The 23,723-nt window shown below is 44.0% G+C and overlaps 1 protein-coding gene across 1 annotated transcript in view; it reads right to left on the bottom strand.

The window, feature by feature from the left end:
• The window catches only part of vps16 (VPS16 core subunit of CORVET and HOPS complexes), a 77,091-nt gene that overhangs the window by 5,315 nt on the left and 48,053 nt on the right, over window positions 1-23,723 (bottom strand). Inside the window, exons 19-20 of the mRNA XM_072261578.1 lie at window positions 14,669-14,776; window positions 4,626-4,703 (exon numbers count right to left, since the gene is read on the bottom strand). Of these exons, the coding sequence (XP_072117679.1) occupies window positions 4,626-4,703; window positions 14,669-14,776 (186 nt within the window). The remainder of the gene's footprint in view (window positions 1-4,625; window positions 4,704-14,668; window positions 14,777-23,723) is intronic.

Here is a 23,723-nt window from a genome sequence, read left to right as displayed (position 1 = left end):
TCTCTCTCTCTCTCACTTGCTTTCTCTCTCGCTCTCAAAAAAATTGATTTCCGTGATATTGTATGTAATTTGCGGGTATCAGGGAGCCACTACTCATGTGGGAGACTCCCGGAACTTCCGGGAGAGGTGGGATGTCTGATATGGTAACAGATGTGCCCACTATTCACCAATAGGAAACTATAGACCAGTTGGTCTAACATCTGTCCTGAGAAAAGTGCTATATTCCATTATTAAGGAGTTCACAGCAGCACATTTAGAAAATCATAAGGAATAAAACAGAGTGAACAAACTGGCACTATTTCTTGGGAATTGTAATAAACAGGGTGTATAAAGTGGAACCAGTAGTTGTAATGATCTGGATTTTCAAAACGCATTCAGTAAGGTGCCACATAAAAGGTATCTGCACAGGAACAGTGCATAGGATTGGGGATTTAACTGACAGAAAACCAGGGTAGAAATAAATGAGTCATTCTCAGATTGACAATCAACAACTTAAGGCAAAACCACAAAAGAGTGCAAATGTTGGAATCGTGACTGCTAGAAAAACTCAGTGGGTCAAACAGTGACTGTGAAGGCAAATGGTCTAAGTTGAAATATTGGATCATGACTCTGCGTCAGGAATATTGCCAGGCTGGTGGGCGATAGGTGGAACCAGGTCAGGAGAAAGGATGAGATGGATGTCAAAGAGAGGAGAAAACTAGGAGGACAGGTGAATACATGGAAGGAAATGCAGTAGAGGTATATGATACCTAAAATCTGGAAAACTGAATATTCATACTATGGGGTGTAAGTTACCCAAGAGGAATCCAGTTTGCATTTGGACTCTCTGTCTCTCTGTGGCAGTGGAGAAGATGGGGGGGGGGGTGGGGGGGGTGGGTAGAGGTGGAGGGCAGGGTGTCAGGTATCGGTATGGCACTGGAGCATCAAAATAACATGCAGTTGGAAGCTTAAAATGGCCATTCTGGACAGAGTATAGTTGCTGTACCAAAGGGTTCTGTAGTCTAATGAAAAGGACGCCAAGCTGGGAGCACTGAACGCACAGACCCTCTGCCTCACTCTGAAGGGCTGGTATGGTCCTTGCAGAGATGCTGGTGAGGAAGGAGGTAAATGGACCTATTTTAGTTGCAGGGTAAAGAGCCAGGAGACAGGAATGGGGTAGCTGGGAGGATGATGAGTGGACCAGGGAATTGCAAAGGGTAGTCCCTGTCAAAAACATAAAGGTGGGATAGTTTGGTGGGGGGGGGGAGAGGGGGAGAGGAAGGGTGTTGGAGATGGTAGAGATAGTGGAGGATGTTGTGTTTAATGGGATGAAGATACTCTGCCTGAGTGGTGGTGGATGTGGGAGTGGAGTGATCTGAACAGATGTGCAAGAAATGGAGGAATTCTGTGTGTGTGCTCTATCAACTACAGCAGAGAAAATCTCAACACACGGAATGCTGAAGAAACTCGGGCAGCATCTATGGAGGGCCCATGCTTCCAGTAAGAGGCCATTTTAGAAGCCTCAGAGCAGAATGCCTAATTTTGAAAGCAGAGCCAGTGTAGGCACAGAAACTAATGAAAAGGAATGGCTTCCTCTGAGTGGGAGGTGGCTGTGGAAGATGGTGAGTTTATAGATGATGTTCATGACAAGTCTGTTCCCTCAGATGGAGACAGAGTGATTCAGAAAAGAAAGAGCCTTTGAGGTCAGTGCTGTGGTCTTGGGCATTTACAATCTATACTAATGACTTCAACATTGCTGTTTCAGAAACAACCAACTCTGATACAAGATCAACTGAAGGATTATATTAGGCACTGAAGGAAATTTACATTAGGCAGGAAATGGTGTTGGATAGACTGTTGGGTCTGAAGGCTGATAAGTCTCCGGGACCTGATGGTCTGCATCCCAGGGTACTTAAAGAGGTGGCTTTAGAAATCGTGGATGCATTGGTAATCATTTTCCAATGTTCTATAGATTCAGGATAAGTTCCTGTGGATTGGAGGGTGGCTAATGTTGTCCCTCTCTTCAAGAAGGGGGGAAGAGAGAAAACAGGGAATTATAGAACGGTTAGCCTGACGTCGGTGGTGGGAAAGATGCTGGAGTCAATTATAAAAGATGAAATTACGACACATCTGGATAGCAGGAACAAGATCGGTCCGAGTCATCATGGATTTACGAAGGGGAAATCGTGCTTGACTAATCTTCTGGAATTTTTTGAGGATGTAACTATGAAAATGGATGAGGGAGAGCCAGTGGATGTAGTGTACCTGGACTTTCAGAAAGCCTTTGATAAAGTCCCACATAGGAGATTAGTGGGCAAAATTAGGGCACATGGTATTGGGGGCAGAGTACTGACATGGATTGAAAATTGGCTGGCTGACAGAAAACAAAGAGTAGCGATTAATGGGTCCCTTTCAGAATGGCAGGCGGTGACCAGTGGGGTACCGCAGGGTTTAGTGCTGCGACCACAGCTGTTTACAATATATATTAATGATTTAGATGATGGAATTAAAAGTAACATTAGCAAATTTGCCGATGACACAAAGTTGGGTGGCAGTGTGAAATGTGAGGAGGATGTTATGAGAATGCAGGGCAAGTGGGCAGATGCATGGCAGATGCAGTTTAATGTGGATAAATGTGAGGTTATCCACTTTGGTGGTAAGAACAGGAAGGCAGATTATTATCTAAATGGAGTCAAGTTAGGAAAAGGGGAAGTACAACGACATCTAGGTGTTCTTGTACATCAGTCACTGAAAGCAAGCATGCAAGTACAGCAGGCAGTGAAGAAAGCTAATGTCATGCTGGCCTTCATAACAAGGGGAATTGAGTATAAGAGCAAAGAGGTCCTTCTGCAGCTGTACAGGGCCCTGGTGAGACCACACCTGGAGTACTGTGTGCAGTTTTGGTCTCCAAATTTGAGGAAGGACATTCTTGCTATTGAGGGAGTGCAGCGTAGGTTCACAAGGTTAATTCCCGGGATGGCGGGACTGTCATGTGTCGAAAGATTGGAGCGACTGGGCTTGTATACTCTGGAATTTAGAAGGCTGAGAGGGGATCTTATTGAAACATATAAGATTATTAAGGGATTGGACACGCTGGAGGCAGGAAGCATGTTCCCGCTGATGGGTGAGCCCAGAACCAGAGGCCACAGTTCAAGAATAAGGGGTAAGCCATTCAGAATGGAGTTGAGGAAAAACTTTTTCACCCAGAGAGTGATGGATATATGGAATGCTCTGCCCCAGAAGGCTGTAGAGGCCAAGTCTCTGGATGCTTTCAAGAAAGAGATGGATAAAGCTCTTAAAGATAGCGGAATCAAAGGTTATGGGGATAAGGCAGGAACTGGATACTGATTGTGGATGATCAGCCATGATCACAGTGAATGGCGGTGCTGGGTCAAAGGGCCAAATGGCCTACTCCTGTACCTATTGTCTATTATCTATCTATAATATTAACTCAGTTTTTCTCACTCAATAAATGCTGATTAACTTGCTAAGTGTTTCTAGCACAATCTGTTTTTGTTTATGATCCTTGGTAACAGGCCTGGGCCTGGGCTCAGAGCCAGTTGGCCGCCAGCCTGTTGTCAGGTGGATTTTCCTGGGACGGATTACAGGCCGACAGCAGGATCAGTTCCCTGCACCAAGATGGGATAGAAGCAGGGCTGCAAATATGGTGATAACAGACCTGACATACTATCCAATACACATAGAAAACACCTCAAAGCAATTCACAGATGCAGTTTGTTTATCAGGTGGGTTTGGGAGCACATGTGGTTGAAAGGAGGAGGGAGGTGCAGCCATTTAGAAAGGTCATTCCAATGCACGGGGCTTCAGTGGACATCGACAACATGAACCAATACAGATCAAGAGATAGGAGTCACAGAAAAAGATAAAGGGCAAAAGTCATGGAAGTGAAATGGCAACACCATTAAATTATTGAATAACAATGAAAATTTGGAATTTAAGGCTTTAAGGCTCTGCAATTCAGTCAAGTTAGCAAAGTTATTTAACTGCTCAAATTTGCTGCAACATCATAAATTCTGTTTTACTTCAAAAATCAAAGTATCACCTGAAATTTTATGTACATTTTCCAAAAAATATTCATGGTCACAGGCTGCTCAGTGCCAAAGCAATAAGAGTACAGCAGCTAATTGAAGTAATGAGTTCTTCCACAACAGAAAATTACCGACTTCAGCTGAATAACCTAGTGATATATACAAAATGTGTGTTGAGGAGGAAATGGTGAGCAGGGTGAGGAAGACAAGAGTAGATGGGCTGGTGAAAAGTAGCATGTATATAGTATGATTCTAAAAATAATCTTTGCAAGAAGAAATAAAATCATCAGTATAGCAAAGAAAAGTGTGAATTAGAGAACTAGAGATGATCTACAATACTAAACAGACTTGGATTTGAATCCTGTTGGTACCACTGAGTAAAGGTGAAGGCTTAGTTTAAAACACTGAATCCTGTTTGGTGAAGCCTACAGACCACCACAGGATGAATGCCAATAACAGCTTCCTCATGTGGTCTCTTACTGTTTCACTGAAAACTTTCAAATAGATCCAGAAATGCAAGCATATTGCAATTTTGAAACTACATTCCAACAGAACAAAAATAAGACACTTGAGCTTTTCAGCTACTTCAACACAAACCTTGGCAGCAAATTCATTCTTAGCTTTATTGTATTCATCCACAGCACTCTGCAAAGTGGCAATGCGTCCCTCAATCGTCTGTTGAACAAAAATATTAGTTAAAAAGTTATAAAAAGTGAAATGAGTGTACTTTCAAAATTAAAGATAATTTAATTTCATTTCCATTACACAATTGTAAAGGAGAACAAAATAGTTGTTACTCTGGATCTGATACAACACAAAAGACACAATAAGACCACAAGACACAGGAGCAAATTAGGCCATTTGGTTGTTGAGTTTGCTCCGCCATTCATTCATGGTTGATCCTTTTTTCCCCACTTCAGCCCCAGTCTCCTGTCTTCTCCCTGTAACTTTTGATGCCATGTCCAATCAAGAATCTATCAAGCTCTGCCTTAAATACACCCAACGACCTGGCCTCCACAGCTGCCCGTGGTAATAAATTCCACAAATTCACCACCCTCTGGCTAAAAAAAATTTCTCTGCATCACTGTTTTAAATGGATGCCCCTGTATCATGAGGCTGTGCCCTCTTGTCCTCGACTCCCCCACCATGGGAAACATCCTTTCCACATCTACTCTGTCTCCGGCCTTTCAATATTTGAAGGGTTTCAGTGAGATCCCCCTTCATCCTTCTAAATTCTAGCAAGTACAGACCCAGAGCTATCAAACGTTCCTTGTATGATAACCCTTTCATTCCAGGAATCATCCCTGCGAACCTCCTCTGAACCCTCTCCAATGCCAGCACATCTTTTCTTAGATGAAGAGACTAAAACTGTTCACAATACTCAAGCTGATGCCTCACCAGTGCCTTATAAAGCCTCAGCATCACATCCCTGCCATTATATTCTAGGTCTCTTGAAATGACTGCATTTGCCTTTGTCATCACCACCAACTCTACCTACAAGTTAACCTTTAGGATGTTCTGCAATCTCAGATTTTTGGATTTTCTCTCATTCAGAAAATAGTCCGCACATTTATTTCTACTACCAAAGTGCATGGCCATGCATTTTTGAACACTGAATTTCATTTGCCACTTTCTCGCCCATTCTCCTAATCTGTCTAAGTCCTTCTGCAGCCTACCCGTTTCCTCAACACACCTGTTCCTCCATGAATCTCAGTATCATCTGCAAACTTGGCAACAAAACCAGCTATTTCATCATCTAAATCATTGATATACAGCATAAAATGCCACCCCAACACCGGCCCCTGCAGAACACCACTAGTCTCCGACAACCAACCTTTTATTCCCACTTGCTGCCTTCTGAAAATCCAAATATACAATCTTCACTGCATCCCCTTTATCTATCCTACATGTAATCTCCTCAAAGAATTCCAACAGGTTCATCAGGCAGGATTCCCTTAATGAAACCATGCTGACTTTGTCCTATCTTGAGTCACCAAGTACTCTACAACCTCATCCTTAGCAATTGACTCCAATGTCTTCCCAACCACTGAGGTCAGGCTATAATTTCCTTTCTGCTGCCATCCTCTTTTCTTAAAGAGTGGAGTGACATTTGCAATTTTCCAGTCCTCTGGCACCATGCCAGAGTCCAATGATTTTTGGAAGATCATTACTAATACTTCCACAATCTCTTCCGCTACCCCTTTCAGAACCCTAGGGTGCAATTCATCTGGTCTGGGTGACTTATGTACCCTTAGGTCTTTCAGCATTTTGAGCACCTTCTCCCCTGCAATAGGAACTGTACTCACTTCTATTCCCTCACATCCTTCAATACCTGGCACACTGCTAGTGCCTTCAACAGTGAAGACTGATGCAAAATACTCATTTAGCTCATTCGCCATCTCCTTGTCCCTCCTTATTATTTCTCTGGCCTCATTTTCTAGCAGTCCTATATCCCACTCATCTCTCCTTTACTTTTTACATACCTGAAAAAGCTTTTACTATCCACCCTGACATTGTTTGCTGGCTTGCTTTCATATTCATCTTTTCCCTCCGAATGATTCTTTTACTTGCTCTCTGTAGGTTTTTAAAAGCTTCTCAATCCTCTGGCTTCCCACTAATTTTTGCTTTGTTGTATGCCCTCTCTTTTGCTTTTACATTAGCTTTGACTTCCCTTGTCAACCACAATTGTACTATTTTGCCTTTTGAGTATTTCTTCATTTTTGGAATACATCTATCTTGCGCCTTCCTCATTTTCCCCAGAAGCACCATTGCTGCTCTTCTGTCATTCCTGCCAGCATCTCCTTCCAATTTACTTTGGCCAACTCCCCTGTCATACCACTGTATTTTCCTTTACTCCACTGAAATACTGCTAAGTCAGACTTCACTTTCTCCTTATCAAATTTCAAGTTGAACTCAATCATATTGTCAGCACTGTCTCCTAAGGATTCTTTTACCTTCAGTTCCCTAATCACCTCTGGTTCAGTAGATAGCACCCAATCTAGTATAGCTGATCCCCTACTAGGCTCAATGACAAACTGTTCTAAAAAGCCATCTTGTAGGCATTCAACAAACTCACTCTCTTGAGATCCATTACTAACCTGATTTTCCCTTTCAACCCGAATGTTGAAATATCCCATGACTACCATAACATTGCTGATTTTCTGTTGTAGTCTGTGGTCCGCGTCCCAGCTACTGTTGGGAGGGCTGTATATAACTGCGATCAGGGTCCCTTTACCCTTACAGTTTCTTAACTCAACCCACAAGAATTCAACATCTTCTGATCTTATGTCACATAGAACCATAGAACATTACAGCACAGAAACAGGCCTTTTGGCCCTTCTTGGCTGTGCCGAACCATTTTTCTGCTTCTTCCCACTGACCTGCACCTGGACCACATCCCTCCATACACCTCTCATCCATGTACCTGTCCAAGTTTTTCTTAAATGTTAAAAGTGAGCCCGCATTTGCCACTTCATTTGGCAGCTCATTCCATACTCCCATCTTTCTACCGATTTGATGCTATTCTTTACCAGTAGAGCCACACCAACCCCTCTGCCTACCTTCCTATCCCTCCAATACAAGGTGTAACCTTGGACATTCAGCTTCCAACTACAGTGATTCAAGTGATGGCTACAACATCATACCAGACAATCTGTAACAGTGAAACAAGATCATCCACCTTATTTCTTATATTTCGTGCATTGAGATATAACACTTTTGAGTACTGTATTTGCTATCCTTTCTGATTCTGCATCACTAATACACTGATACTCACCCTGCTGGCTGCAATTATATCCTTTCATCTGCCTGCCCTTCCTGACAGTATGACTGCATGCTATCTCAGAATCAGAATCAGGTTTATTATCACCGGCATGTGTCGTGAAATTTGTTAAGTTAGCAGCAGCAGTTCAATGCAATACATAATATCGAGGAAAAAACAAAATAATATTAATAATAATAATAATAAAATCAATTGCAGTATAGATTAAAAATTGTGCAAAAAACAGAAATAATATATATTTAAAAAATGAGGTCGTGTCCAAGGGCTCAATGTCCATTTAGGACATTGCTTTTTTACCATCTTTTTTATAAGTCCCTTCACTCTGGTTCCCAGTCCCCTGTTTAAACCCTCCCCAAAAGCTCTAGCAAAGCTGCCTGCGAAAATATTGGACCCCTCGGGTTCAGCTGCAACCCGTTACTTTTGAACAGGTCGTACCTCCCCAGAAGTGATCCCAATGATCCAAGAACCTGAAGCCCTGCCCCCTGCACCAGCTTCTCAGCCATGCATTAATTTGCCAAATCATCCTGTTTCTACCCTCACTGGCGCATGGCACAGGCAGCAATCCAGAAACTACTACCCGGGAGGTCCTGCTTCCCAGCTTTATACTTAGCTCTCTAAATTCTCTTTTTAGGACCTCTTTGCTTGTCCTCCCTACGTCATTGGTACCAATATGTACCAAGACATCTGGCTGCTCTCCCTCCCTCTCCAGAATGTTGTGGGTGCGATCAAAAATGTCCCCGACCCTGGCACCTGGGAGGCAACATACCATTCAGGTGTCCTGTTCACATCAACAGAATTTCCTGTCTGTTCCCTGACTATTGAGTCCCCTATCACTACCACTCCCCTCGTCCCCTTCTGTAACACACACTTACACTCAGCGCCAGTAACCCGGTCTCCATGGTATTCCCCTGGGATGTCATCCCCCACAACAATATCCAAACCAGTATAATAAACTAAAGAACACAATAATAATAAAAACATAATAACTACAAATACATAAGATAGCTTATGTAAATAAATTGATTATATACCTGTGGTGACCCACTTTCTAGCACACATGAACCGGCGCGCGCCGGCAGAGAGGCCGGCCCCAAAAAGGGCGCCAGGCTATCTTCACCAGCAGGGGGAAAATCCCACATGCAGGAAGGGTCTGCGAATATGCACTCCCCACAGCAGTCCCGCCCGAGAAGGGCGGGAACCGGAAGGCTTTAAAGGAGGCCGCGGAGTTTGAATAAATCTCTTTTATCCAACTCACCGACTACGTGTCATTATTCTAGCGCTGTGTGTAGCACACCGCTACAATTGGTGACCCCGACAGCCCAAATGATATTTGGACCAGAGATGACCGACACCGCATCTGTTCATGCAGTTTCGTTAAAACTGCCAAGTTTCTGGACGCTGCGACCCCGCTTATGGTTCAAACAAGCAGAAGCACAATTCCACATTTGGCAGATAACCTCGGAGTCCACTCGTTACTACTATGTGGTGAGCTCCCCCGACTAGGAGACAGCTGCACAAGTTGAGGAGTTTATACAGTTGCCCCCGGAGGACGGCAAATACACAACATTCAAACCCTTGTTCATAAGGATTCTTGGACTCTCACGGCGCGAACGAACTGTCCGCTTACTGCAGTTGGATAGTTTGGGAGACAGGCCGCCGTCGGCATTAATGAACGAAATGCTGGCCCTGGCTGAAGGACACAAACCCTGCCTCATGTTTGAGCAGGCGTTCCTAGAGCAACTACCCAAGGACATATGCCTGCTGCTGTCCAACGCAGATTTCAGCGACCCCCGGAAGGTGGCGGCCCGGGCAGATGTGCTGTGGAATGCCAAGAAGGAGAGAGGGTGTCCGTCGCACAGATCACCAAGCCGCGTGCCCAACGGCAGACCAGACCAGGCCCGGCAGCAAAGCCTACAAAACCCAGCGATGAGAGTGAGGAGCCCAACGAACAATGGTGCTTCTACCACCAACGGTGGGGCACAGAGGCCCGCCGCTGCAGACTGCCCTGCAAATTCCCAGGAAACGCCAGAGCCAGCCACCGCTGATGGCTATGGCAGCTGGCCATCAGAACAGCCTCCTGTACATCTGGGACAAGCAGTCGGGACGCCGATTTTTGGTCGACACCGGAGCGGAGATCAGCGTTTTACCTCCAACGAGTTACAACACCCGCAACAGAGAACCGGGACCCACCCTGAGGGCCGCAAATGGCAGCACAATACGAACCTACGGCACCCGCACAGTGCGGCTACAGTTCAGCTCTAGCCAATTCACGTGGGACTTCACACTGGCCGCCGTGGCCCAACCACTCCTGGCGGCGGATTTTCTGCGAGCCCACAGCCTGCTGGTCGACCTGCAAAGGAAGCGATTAGTCCACGCCAAGACTTTTCAAACGTTCTCCCTGGGTGAAACAAAGTTGCCAGCCCCACACCTGGACTCCATCACGCTGTCCAACGATGAATTCACCAGGGTCCTGGCGGATTTCCCATCAGTTCTGACACCGCAGTTCACGGCAGCCATGCCCAGACACGGAGTACAGCACCACATCCCAACCCAGGGACCACCCCTCCACGCCCGTACTCGAAGGCTCCCCCCGGACAAGCTCCGACTGGCGAAGGAGGAGTTCAAGAAGATGGAGGAATTGGGGGTCATACGACGGCCCAACAGCCCATGGGCCTCCCCCCTGCACATGGTGCCCAAGACAACAGGGGGCTGGAGACCATGCAGCAACTACCGCAGGCTGAACGAGGCTACAATGCCAGACCGCTACCCTGTGCCGCACATTCAAGACTTTGCAGCAAACCTACACGGCGCAAGGATCTTTTCCAAGGTAGACCTCGTCCAGGGATACCATCAAATCCCGGTACATCCGGACGACATCCCCAAAACAGCACTCATCACCCCATTCGGCCTTTTCGAATTCCTCCGAATGCCGTTCGGCCTAAAGAATGCCGCACAGACGTTCCAGCGGCTAATGGACGCGGTGGGACGCGACCTGGACTTTGCATTCATCCATTTGGATGACATCCTCATAGCCAGCAGTAGTCGTCAAGAGCATCTGTCCCATCTCCGCCAGCTCTACTCCCGCCTGAGCGAATTCGGCCTTACAATCAACCCGGCCAAATGCCAGTTTGGACTCAACACCATCGACTTCCTGGGCCACAGGATTACTAAAGACGGGGCAACCCCGCTGCCCGCCAAGGTAGACGCGGTCCGCAACTTCCCCCGACCCAACACAATCAAAGGCCTGCAGGAATTCGTGGGTATGGTGAATTTCTACCACCGTTTCCTCCCCTCAGCAGCCCGAACCAAGCGCCCCCTGTTCACTCTAATGTCGGGTAAGGGCAAGGACATTACCTGGGACGAAGAGGCCGCGGCCGCTTTCGTTAAAACCAAAGGAGCCTTGGCAAACACCGCGATGCTAGTGCACCCCAGAACGGACGTTCCTACTGCCCTCACGGTGGACACATCCAACACAGCGGTCGGTGGAGTGCTGGAACAACTCATCGAGGGTCGCTGGCAACCCCTGGCGTTCTTCAGCAAACACCTACGACCACCTGAACTCAAATACAGTGCTTTCGACCGGGAGCTATTGGCACTATACCTGGCAATCCGGCATTTCAGATACTTCTTAGAAGGTAGGCCCTTCACTGCGTTCACAGAGCACAAACCGCTTACCTTTGCGTTCATGAAGGTGTCCGACCCCTGGTCGTCCTGCCAGCAGCGACATCTGTCCTACATCTCCGAGTACACGACGGACATCCGGCATGTCTCGGGAAAGGACAACGTCGTGGCGGACGCACTATCCAGACCGACCATACAGCCCCTGTCCCAGGGGGTGGACTATGCAGCGCTGGCGGAGGCACAGCAGGCAGACGATGAGATCCCTAGTTACAGAACTGCAGTCTCCGGTTTTCAGCTCCAAGACCTCCCCGTAGGCCCAGGTGAAAGGACCCTACTATGTGACGCAGCTACCGGCCAACCCCGCCCCATCATCCAGGCAGCCTGGTGGTGGCGAGTTTTCGACTCCATTCACAAACTAGCGCACCCCTCCATCAGGACAACCATCCGGCTGGTCTCCAACAGGTTCGCGTGGCATAGACTTCATAAACAGGTCAGTGAATGGGCCAAAACGTGCATGCAGTGCCAAACGGCCAAGGTGCAGCAGCATACCAAGGCTCCGCCACAGCAGTTCGAACCCACTCGCCAGAGGTTCGACCACATTCATGTGGATATCGTGGGGCCCCTGCCAGTGTCGCGAGGAGCATGGTACCTCCTAACTATGATAGACTGGTTCGCCAGAGGCAGTCCTGCTCACCAACACCACCTCCGAATCCTGAGCCCGAGCACTGATTGCAACCTGGGTAGCACGCTTTGGGGTACCAGCCCACATTACCTCCGACAGGGGCGCCCGGTTCACCTCCAGCCTGTGGTCAGCTATGGCCAACCTTTTAGGATCACAGCTACACCACACAACTGCCTACCACCCACAGTCGAACGGACTAGTGGAGCGCTTCCACCGTCACCTGAAGTCGGCTCTCATGGCCCGCCTGGAAGGGCCTAACTGGATGGATGAGCTTCCCTGGGTCCTGCTCGGAATCTGCACGGCGCCCAAGGAGGATCTGCACACCTCGTCAGCCGAGCTGGTGTACGGTGCACCCCTGGTAGCCCCAGGAGAGTTCATACCAGCCCCAAGGGGGCAAGAGGAGGAAGCCACAGCAGTCCTGAACAGACTACGTGAGAGGCTCGGTAACCTGGCCCCCATACCCACTTCACAGCACGGACAGAGCCCGACCTGCTTACTCAAAGACCTGCAGAACTGTAAGTTTCTTTTTGTACGACGGGGTGGACACCGGGCACCGCTACAGTGGCCCTACGAGGGGCCGTTTAAGGTGATCAGGAACAACGGGTCCATGTTCGTGCTGGACATTGGGGGGAGAGAGGAGGTTTTCACGGTGGACCGACTCAAACTGGCCCATGTGGACTTGGCGCAGCCGGTCCAGGCTCAGGCACCGCGGCGCAGAGGCAGACCTCCCAAACAGAGGCCGATCCAGACGGTGGACATTGGGGGAGGTATCGCCGGTTCTGGGGGGGGGGGTTATGTGGCGACCCACTTTCTAGCACATACAAACTGGCGCGCGCCGGCAGAGAGACTGGCCACAAAAAGGGCGCCAGGCTATCTTCACCAGCAGGGGGAAAATCCCGCACGCAGGAAGGGTCTGCGAATATGTTTACCCCACAGCAGTCCCGCCTGGGGAGGGCGGGAACGGGAAGGCTTTAAAGGAGGCCGCAAAGTTTGAATAAATCTCTTTTATCCAACTCCAACTCACCGACTACGTGTTGTTATTCTAGCGCTGTGTGTTGCACACCGCTACATACCCATAAATTAATGCTAGGCACAGGAGTGTCTGTACATAAGGTGACTGACACGAAATGATGGGAGTTTTAGTTGGAGCGTGGAGTTTACTTTTAGTTTAAAACTAAGGATTAAAATCTATTATAAAATGCTTTATAAAGTTTAATTTCATGCAATATAAGGAATAGTAGGGGTGATGGCTGAATGTTTGGTCACATAGGCAGGTTTTAAAGCAATAAAGAAAGGTAGAGTTTAAGCATGGAATTCCAGCATTTAGGGGCCTTGGCATCTAAGGACTTGATTGTCAATACTGTAGCAATTTAAACCAAGATAGATAAGTGGCAAGAACTGAGGTAAATTAGATATTTCAAAGGGCTGTAGGGCTGGAAGAGGAACAAGGCTATGGAGTGATGTGAAAACTGAGTTAATAATTTTTAAATGTCCACTTTTCTTAAACTGGCAGCCACTGAAAATCAGCAAGTACAGGAGCAATGGACAAATCTGCATGGGTAGTACACTAGCAGCAGAGTTTTGAGTGATCATAGGTATAAACAGAGCAGACTGAAGAGGAGCAGATACTGGAATAGTCACATGCACAGGTAAACAAGTTGTTCGTGTCAGCAACGAGTGAGCTGTGGTTGACTGGTGTGAACTGATTCTGAACAGGAATATTTCTAATCTGAGTGTTTTCTAACTTTGCCATAGAAGGTTACAAGCTCAGTTGTGAAAGGAGGGTAGGGGAAAAGGCAAAGCCTCACGCCATAAAAAGCCGAGAGCTATAGAAACACCAACAGAAGCTCAAAGACCACATCCCTGGGAGAGGAAAGCTAGCACAAGACTGTGAGCAGCCTATGCCCCAGTAGGTGTGATGGGGGTTTAAAAGAGTGCTTTCCACTGCCGTTCACTTGACCTACTGTGTATCAGAAGAGGAGAGCCAAAAACATAGCAGCCATCAAACTCACACAGAGAATGTAGTTTCGTTATCTGCTGGCTCTAGGCCAAGTATCAGAAGTTACATTTACTTAAAATGCAATCTTACATAAAAAGTTCCCGAGGTTAAAAAAAATCAAGCATTTTTTCTATGCCAAAATGAGCAGATCCATTCTCACAAGGATATTTAATGCCTATTTACTAGTTAACCTGTTGGATTTCTGGTTATGTTTATTCTGAGGAGAGTGGCAGGGAGAGGGTAGAGTAGACAATGAGAAAATAAAAAAACTGACTTTCTTTGCATCAATAATCCAGAATGACCATTTCTTCAAGTTAATGCTTCAACCAAACAGAAAACTGACAGTGCGGCACATGTATCTGGCCTGTTGAAACAAAGTTTCAATACCTCTGTCCTCAGGAATGTGTTTTCCATTTCTATGAACTTTACAGTACCATTTGGACTTAACTTCACTCAGTATTTCAAACAGTGAACTTTATCACCATCTCTGCAGTCAATGAGAAAACCCATTTTGTACTGGCCCCACTAGATGTCAGTGAATGAGACCCTGTTCTTACCGATTCATTGCAGTAACTGGAACGCACATAGAAGTTGCCAAGTTCTTGATGGTTGTCATCCTGATTGAACAGATCCTTGAGGGTCTCTGGCTCCTGGTGCTTACAGAACTATGAACAAACATTCACCAGTCAAAAATCTGCACAACTGCAAAAAGAATAATCATTCCCATTTACAGTCACGTAACAAAAATTATATCATAAAATGATCCCAACACAGTAAAAATCCCATCATCATTGAGATTATTTATTTCTAGCAAGTCAGGAGCCATTAATACTCACAGGGTAATGGACAAAAATATCAAATTCAAAGTTACACACCTCTTAGAACTCAAAAGATTTTTGGTTAAATTAAGAGATTCACTCTGCCCCAATCCAGAGTACATGTTATCATTCATCTATCCTTATATTGGATATCAAAAGTGGAAAAGTATCCCATCTCTTCAACTTCATTTTGAAGTAACGAAACAAATAAATTAAGAACACAGAAGCAGAAAATGCCAGAACTATTCAACAAGTGAGGCAGCAACAGTCCAGAGTGAAAAAGAGTTAAAGTTTCAGGTTGTTGGATCTAAGTGTTTAATTGTTATTTTCTTTGCAGTTCAACAACTAATCATCTGCTCGCATTTTAAGTAGTTCTTATATGCATACAACATTTTAATATGCCTCGAGTGGCTATACAAAAAATAATTCTGGAAAGCTCTGGAAGCTTCTTTGCTCTGCATTATTTGAATAAGTGCTTTCTCATTGGTTGACTCCTATCTACAAATTTGAATGGAATTTTTCTCATTTCCATGTGTATAAAATAGCGAAACACAAGCAGCGCCATCTTAAATCTTAGTCTTTTTGTCTTTAAGCCTTCTGATCCTAGCTTCTGCTCCTGCTTCCTTTGTTCTAGCAAGGCTTCACAAAACTATCATGATGCAACAAGTTTTGTGCCTCTTTCCTGACTTCTGAAAGAACTTTGGATTAAAACAGCATAATCCAGTAAACTGGCAAAAATTACACAGTTTAGAACTTGAAAGAACCACACGTGCAAAGTGGAATTATTAGCATGCACCAAAAAGGGTAAGAACTTCCTCTTATGTTTCTGACTTCTACATCATCTGATAGGAGTGAGGAACTGCTAGGCTGCTTTTTTAGAAAACAGATTTGTAAAAAATACGCAAGCCAGCAGAGCCACATAAAAACCGATAGAGTGTGGATTAAATACGCTAGCTGGTAGAGTGTCAAAAAAATTGAATTAAATTCGCATAAGCAATGGAGCACGGATAAAAAGATTTGTGCAAACCAGTACAATGCAGAGAAAACTTAAATACATGCAAACTAGCAGAGCATGGGGAAAAAAATTAAATTTGGGTTTCTGAACAACCTATTAAAATTTCAGCTCAAGCCGCGAATATTTCGAGATCACAGTTAAAGTAATAAATATAAATGAATTAAGATCGCATCAAAACAATAGTCAAAGTCATGAATCCGACCACAGAATCTCCAGTTACATGGGTACAGGTAACTGAGGGTTTGAACTCCTACTTGAATAAAACATTGTGGTTTGATATCAATGTTGAATTCAATGAAATATGGCTCCTAGATGATATTGTGGAAGTATGGGATGTGATCCGGAAAATGCCTGCTACTGGTTTAGAGTAGGACCCCATGGTCAGTTTCATTAAATCTGTGAGCGATTGAAAGAGTTAACAGGATGAGTAAAATGTTTCTAATTGAAAGAAACATGAAACTTGTGATAAACTACAAAAACAGCATGATAGAAACAGTAAATCTAAAGAGCAAACCTTTTGCATTAGCCAAATGAGTGAAAGAACAACACTGTATAATTCAATTTAAGTGCATCATGCAGAGCTCAGAAGCAAACTAAAACAAAATGGAAAAGCGCAGCAGCGACTTCAAGTGGGCAGTCCTGATAGTGACGGTGCTAGTGATGCTGGTGCTCCTTTCTGGGAAACTCATACTTGTGAAGCCCACATCAGACAGTCCCTGGAGAGACAGTGTCAGCATATGAACTCTGAAGAATTTCAGGAGTGACATGACATAGACTCTACGGCGGCCCCTAGTGACTCAGGTAAGGATGACAGTGATAGAACAAGATTGACAGCTGTGTCACAGCTTGCTCCAATAAAGACCAAGGAAGAGAAGACACAGGACTGAAGATGAAACCATTGTTAATCAATGGGTTGACAAGCTAGTGGCAGATTCATCAATTATTACTTAACAATCTGCTGAAAGGCAGTAAGTAGACAACTCTGTGACTCTTGATGAAGAACAACTGAAAGCGTTTTAAACTTTAAAGATGACATTGTGTACTACACCTGCATTAAGAATCCCTGATACCATTTATACCATTTACCTTTTACCCTGTATGTCAAAGAAAAACATGTGATGGCAGTCTTAACTTAAGAACATGGACCAACAAGGTCCTGCTGGTTAATACTCTGCCAAAGGTCTATACAATGATTGAGAGATGAACTCAATCGGCTAGACAGACAGTTGTTTCTGGTAATGAAGTGCTGGCATCAGGAAGCATAGCTCCTGGTACCTCTGTGCAACAGGCAGAACTAAAACCTGTACGTTGGCAGAAGGAAGATAAACTAATGTCTTCACTGACTCTCGATATGCTTTTGGACTTGTTCATGATTTTGGAAGCTTATGGAGACGCAGAGAATTTCTTACATCTGAACCCCAATCAAGAATGGCCAACTAGAACAAGAAGTCATGACTGTCACACAATTGCCTTCAGAAGTCACCGTATTAAAATATAAAAGCCACTCCAAAATGACTACAATGGAAAGCCGTGGAAATGTATTGGTGTTGGAAATTGCAAAAAAGGCAGCACACAAAGAAATGAAAGAAATAAAGGAAATAATAATAGTACTGAGAACATTGCATTGAACCCAAGACCTGGAATTATGGAAACAAAATAGAACCCTGTATCACAGATAACATACAAGATAGTTGAGAGATGCAAGGATACAAGATAGTTGAGAGATGCAAGCTCTCTAAACAGGAAAAGTGGTTCTGGATGGAGAATGGTGGGAAGTTAAGCAGTGACAGGGTATGGAGATGTGACACTAGTCATAGGCTAGTAGCCCCAATTACGTTGCTTCCTTATCTGGCACAGCAAATGCACTCTCTCGGACACACTGGAGTAGAAAAGATGATTGACAGATTTTCCCATTGGTGGTGGAATCCAATATTCACAGCACAAGCTCAATAAACATTTGAAAGATGCATGACATGCCAGAAACAGAATTCTGGAGTAGCGGAAATGCTACCACAATTAAGTGCTCCTGCCCCATCTGGTCCATTTTTACATTTACAAGTGGACTACATTTCTTTACTGAAGTATCAAGGATACTCAGTCACACTGGTAATAGTGAATAAGTTTTCTAGATGAGTGGAGCTGGTCCTGTAAGGAAAGTCACTGCAACACACAAGGAAAAACTATGATCGAGGACTATATTCCTAGATGGGGATTGCCATGTCACATCAACTCTGACCAAGGAACACATTTCACTTGGAATGTTTGTTAGGAATTATGTTGATTGATGAACATTGAATGGTAATTACATTGTCCATATCACAAAGAGTCATCAGAACAAGTTGAACGAATGAATGGAACCATCAAACGACGATTCACTAAGTATCATGAGGAAGGTGTACCATGCCCTATGGCTCTTCCTATGGTCTTACGTAATATCAGAGCAACTCCAAATGATGAAATTAAATGAAGTCCATTCGAGGTGGTAACAGGGCGTCACTGCCGGGAGCTCTCAATCTCAGAGAGACTGATATACACATTATGGCAGTCAGTTTAGTTAACTGTTGTGTGAAATTAACCCAAGCTATCCAATCTGCTTCTGAACAGGTTTCTGACGCTTGGGAAGAACCAACTGAAGGAGGACCCACTCCTTATTCCTGATGAGTGGGTCCTGATTAAGAAACCAGTTAAGGATCCACTGGGAGCTGTTATCAAGTAAAAGAAGAAGATAAAAGTAAGCGATACATACCAGCCACTGCAAGTGAGCCAAAGTGGTATCTGACAAGGGACAATAAGCGCTGTGGTTAATATACTAGTAACCTCGGTCACAATGCCTACGCTGCTGGGCTACAGTGAGCAAATCACTAACCAGGCAAAAGAGTTCGAGCAAGTAGACAATTACTGAAAATTATGAACTTTATTCCAATATAATCTGTTGTTGTTACATTTTTGCCAATTTTCACTACTCAAAATGTGCCAGTTGAGATGACTGATAATGTATACAGGCAAGTATCACATCACCAATGCTAGAACAAATATGTGCCCTCTTTATTAAACATTCTAGCAACAGTGATGTTGACATCATGCCTATGATTCATTAACGGAGAGTGACCAATACCCTCGTAGGCAGGTTTGCTAGAACTGTTGAGGAGGGTTTAAACTAAAGTGGCAGGGGGATGGGAACAGGGCTGAAGAGAGGGCTGTCGGTTTACACACAGAGGCATTGTATAGTGAAATAGTGAGACTGTCAGGAAGGAGAGGCAGATGATAGAGCAAAATTGCAGTCAGCGAGATAAGTTGCGGTGTAAAAGGGTGGCAAAATTGAATAGGGTGACGAATACAGGACTGAAGGCGTTATATTTGAATGCCATAGTATATAGAACAAAGTAGATGATCTTGTAGCACAGATAGAGATTGGCAGGTTTGATGTGTGGGCATCACTGAGTTGTGGCTGAAAGAAAATTATAAATGGAAGCTTAACATCCAAGATACACATTGTATCGAAAGAACACATAGGTAGGCTGACAGATTTGGTGTGGTTCCGTTGGTAAAAAATGAAATCAAGTCCTTAGAAAAGGGTGACAATGGATTAGAAAGTGTAGAATCCTTGTGGGTAGAGTTAAAAATCTGCAAGGGTAAAAAGACTCTGATGATACAGGCCTCCAAATAGTAGCCAGGATGTAGGCAACAAATTACAAGGGGTGATTGATAAGTTTGTGGCCTAAGGTAGAAGGAGTCAATTTTAGAAAACCTAGCACATCTATTTTTCGACATAGTCCCCTCCTACATTGTCCGGCAGTTGTAGAGCATACAGATCTTGGACCTGCGGAATAAGTTCGTAGCCTAAGGTAGAAGGAAATAAGTTATACAGCTCTCGTTACATGCACATGCAGTTCAACTCTTTGAGTGATCATGCAGAAAGTTTGAAGTTAATAACTCATCTCCTTCTACCTTAGGCCACGAACTTATCAATCACTCCTGATGTGGACACTTTCTGGAGGTCCAAGATCCATATGCTCCATGACCGCTGGACTAAGTGTGTAAATGAAGGAGGGGACTATGTTGAAAAATAAATGTGCTAGGCTTTCTAAAATTGACTCCTTCTACGTTAGGCCACAAACTTATCACCCCTCATACAATGGAAGATAGAAAAGGCTTGTCAAAAGGGCAATATTATGATAGTCATGGACAATTTCAATATACAGGTAAACTGGGAAAATCATTTTGGTGCTGGATCTCAGAGAGAGAACTTGTACAATGCCTACAAGATGGCTTTTTAGAACAGCTTGTTGTTGAGCCTACCAGGGGAAAGGCAATTCTGGAATGATGTTATGTAACAAGCCAGATTTCATTAGGAAGCTCAAGGTAAAGGAACACTGAGGGGCCAGTAATCATAATATAATAGAATTTACCATACAATTTGAGAGAGAAAAGCTAAAGTCAGATGTATTCATATTATACTAGATAAAGGGAATTACAGAGGAGCTAGCCAAAGTTGATTGGAATTGAACACGAGCAGGGATGACAGCACAGCAGTAATGGCTGGAGTTTCAGGGAGCAATTTGGAAGGGGCAGGATAGATACATCCCGAAGAAGATGTACTCTAAAGGCAGGATGATACAACCATGGCTGACAAGGGGAGTCAAAGCCAACATAGAAGCAAAAAAGAGAGCACGTAGTAGAACACAAATTATTGGCAAGTTAGAAGATTGGAAAGCTTTTAAAAACCATCAGAATGCAACTTAAAAAGCCAAATGGGGAGGAAAAGATGAAATATGAAAGTAATATAACAATATCCAATAATATCAGAGGATATTAAAGGATTTTTCAGATACACAAAGTGTAAAAAAAAAAGCGACAGTAGGTATTGGACTACTGGAAAATTATGCTGGATAGGTAGTAATGAGGGACAAGGAGATTGCGAACAAACTGAATAATTATTTTGCATCAGTCTTCACTGTGGAAGACACTAGCAGTATACCAGAAATTTGAGAGTGTCAGGGGAAAGAGCTGATATAATGCTGCTATTACTGTGGAGAAAGTGCTTGGGAAACTGAAAGGTCTTAAGGTAGGTAAGTCCGCTAGACCAGATGGGCCACAACCCCGGGTTCTGTAAAAGGCAGCTGAAGAAATTGTGTTGGAATTAATAGACTGATAAATAGATACTTTCTTGATCCCAAAAGCAACTGCAGTCACTGCAGCATTACAAGTGCACAGATATACAAATATAGAAATATTAGAAGAGAAATAAAACATTTTTAAAAATAAGCTGCCTTAAACAGGCCAACAGGAGTGGATCATCACTTCCTCAGCTGTAGGTTGACTCATTATAGAGCCCAATGACTGAGGGTAAGAATTTTTCAGGATTTTCTGGAGGGTCCTTTGTTCTACCACAGCCTCCAGGGTGTCCAGTTTGACCCCTATAACAGAGCCAGTCTTTCTAATCAGTTTATTGAGCCTATTGGCATCACCTGTGTTGATGCCAATGCCCCAGTACACCACCATATTGCACTGGTGACAACAGAATGATAGAACATGCAAAGGAGAGGCCTGTATAGTCCAAAGGACCTCAGTCTCCTCAGGAGGTAGAAATGACTCTGGCCCTTCTTGTATACAGCCTCAATGTTGATGCTCCATTCAAGTCTGTCATCCATGGGTACCCCCAGGTACTTGTAGGTCCTCACCACATCCATCAATAGTTACAAGGAACAGTGCAGGCTTAGTCTTCCTAAAGTCCATCACCATCTCCATTGTCTTACTTTAAGCCGCAGATGATTCAGCTTGCATCATTTGACAAAGTAATGATCTTTCAAGAATCAATAGATTCTGGCATGGTTCCAGAAGACAGGAAAATTGCAAATGTCACTTTATTCTTCAAGAAGGGAGGAAGGCAGAAGAAAGGAAATTATAGGCCAGTTAGACTGACCTCAGTGGTTGGAAAGATGTTGGAGTCGACAGTTACGAATGTGGTTTCAAGGTAGTTGGAGCCACATGGTAAAATAGGCAATAGTCAGTCTGCTTTCCTTAAGGGGAAATCTTGCCTGACAAAACTGTTGGAATTCTTTGAGGAAATAACAAACAGGACAGAGAAAGGAGAATTGTTGGATGTTGTGTACTTGGATTTTCAGGCCTTTGATAAGGTACCCCACATGAAGCTGTTTAACAAGATAAAAGCACATGATATTCCAGCAAAGATACCAACAATGATAGAGTTTTAGTTGATTGGCAGGAGGCAAAGAAAGGGAATAAAGGGGGCCTTTTCTGATTGGCTGCCATTGACAACTGGTGATCAATAGGGGTCGGTGCTGTAACTGCTTCCTTTTATGCTGTATGTCAATGAATTCCATGTCAGAACTGATGGCCCTGTAGCCAAATCTTCTGACGATACAAAGATAGGTGGAGGAATGGGTAGTGTTGAAGAAGCAGGGAGGCTGCAGAAAGACTTAAGACAGATTAGGAGAATGGGCAACAAAGTGGCAAATGAAATACATTGTTGGGAAGTATATGGTCATGCACATTGGTAAAAAGGAATAAAAGCTTAAGACTACTTTCTAAACAGGGAGAAAATGCAAAAATCCAAGGTGCAAAGTGACTCGGGAGTCGTCACGCATGATCCTTTATAAAACACTAGTCAGGCTGCATTTGGAGTATTGTCAACAGTTTTAGGCCTCATATCTCAAAGAGGATGTCATTGGAGAGTCCAGAGGAGGTTCATGAAGATAATTTCAGGAATGAAGGGGTTAACATATGAGGACCGTTTGGCAGCTTTGAGCCTCTATTTACTGGAATTTAGAAGACTGTGTGGGGATCTCATTGAAACCTACCAAATGTTGAAAGGACTCAATAGGGTGGATATGGAGAGGATGATTCTGATGGTGGAGGTGTCTAGAACTAGAGAGCACAGCCTCAAAACTGAGTGGCAACCTTTTAGAACAGAGGTAAGGAGGAATTTTTTTTGGCTGGAGAATGGTGAATCTGTGGAATGCTCTGCACAGACTGTGGTGGAGGCCAAGTCTGTGGGTATACTTAAGGCGGAAGGTGATCATTTCCTGAACAGTCAGGGGCATCAAAGGATATGGCGAGAAGGCAGGAGAATGGATTGAGTGGGATCTGGGATCAGCCATGATGGAATGGCAGAGTGAACTCAATGGGCTGAATGACTTAATTTTGCTCGTGTCTTATGGTCTCAACATGTGATTTAGAAATAAATGAGAGATCACTGGATCCAATTGTTTAATTGTCATTTTCTTTGCAGATTAACAATTAATTATCTACTGCATTTTAACTAGTTCTTATATTTATATAACAGTTTAATATGCCTCAAGTGGCTACACAAAATATCATTCTGGAAAGCTCTGGAAGTTTCTTTGTTCTGCAGTATTTGAATAAGTGCTTTCTCATTAATCGACTATTATCGACAAATTTGAATCTTTATGGGTATAAAATAGCTAAACATCACCATCTTAAATACTAGCATTGTGGCCTTTTTGCCTTTAAGCCTTCTGCTTCTAGCTTCTGCTCCTGTTTCCTTTGTTCTACCAACGCTTAACAAAATTATCATGAAGCAACAAGTTTTGTGCCTCTTCCTGGCTTCTGAAAGAACCTTGGATTAAAACACCAGAATCCAACAAGGTCAACGACTTTTTTTTAATCAAAACCAGAAAACTGAGAGATTGAAGAAGTGCTAACATACAGGAAATTTTAAAAAAGGATAAAAAAAAGTACTGTAAATAAAGGCTTACAATAGAATACAATGCAGGAAAGATGAAATAATAAAAAGGA

Source organism: Mobula birostris, chromosome 6 (genome assembly GCF_030028105.1).
Source record: "Mobula birostris isolate sMobBir1 chromosome 6, sMobBir1.hap1, whole genome shotgun sequence".
NCBI classification, from domain to species: Eukaryota; Metazoa; Chordata; class Chondrichthyes; order Myliobatiformes; family Myliobatidae; genus Mobula; species Mobula birostris.
This window is presented reverse-complemented; position numbering and strand designations above follow the sequence as displayed.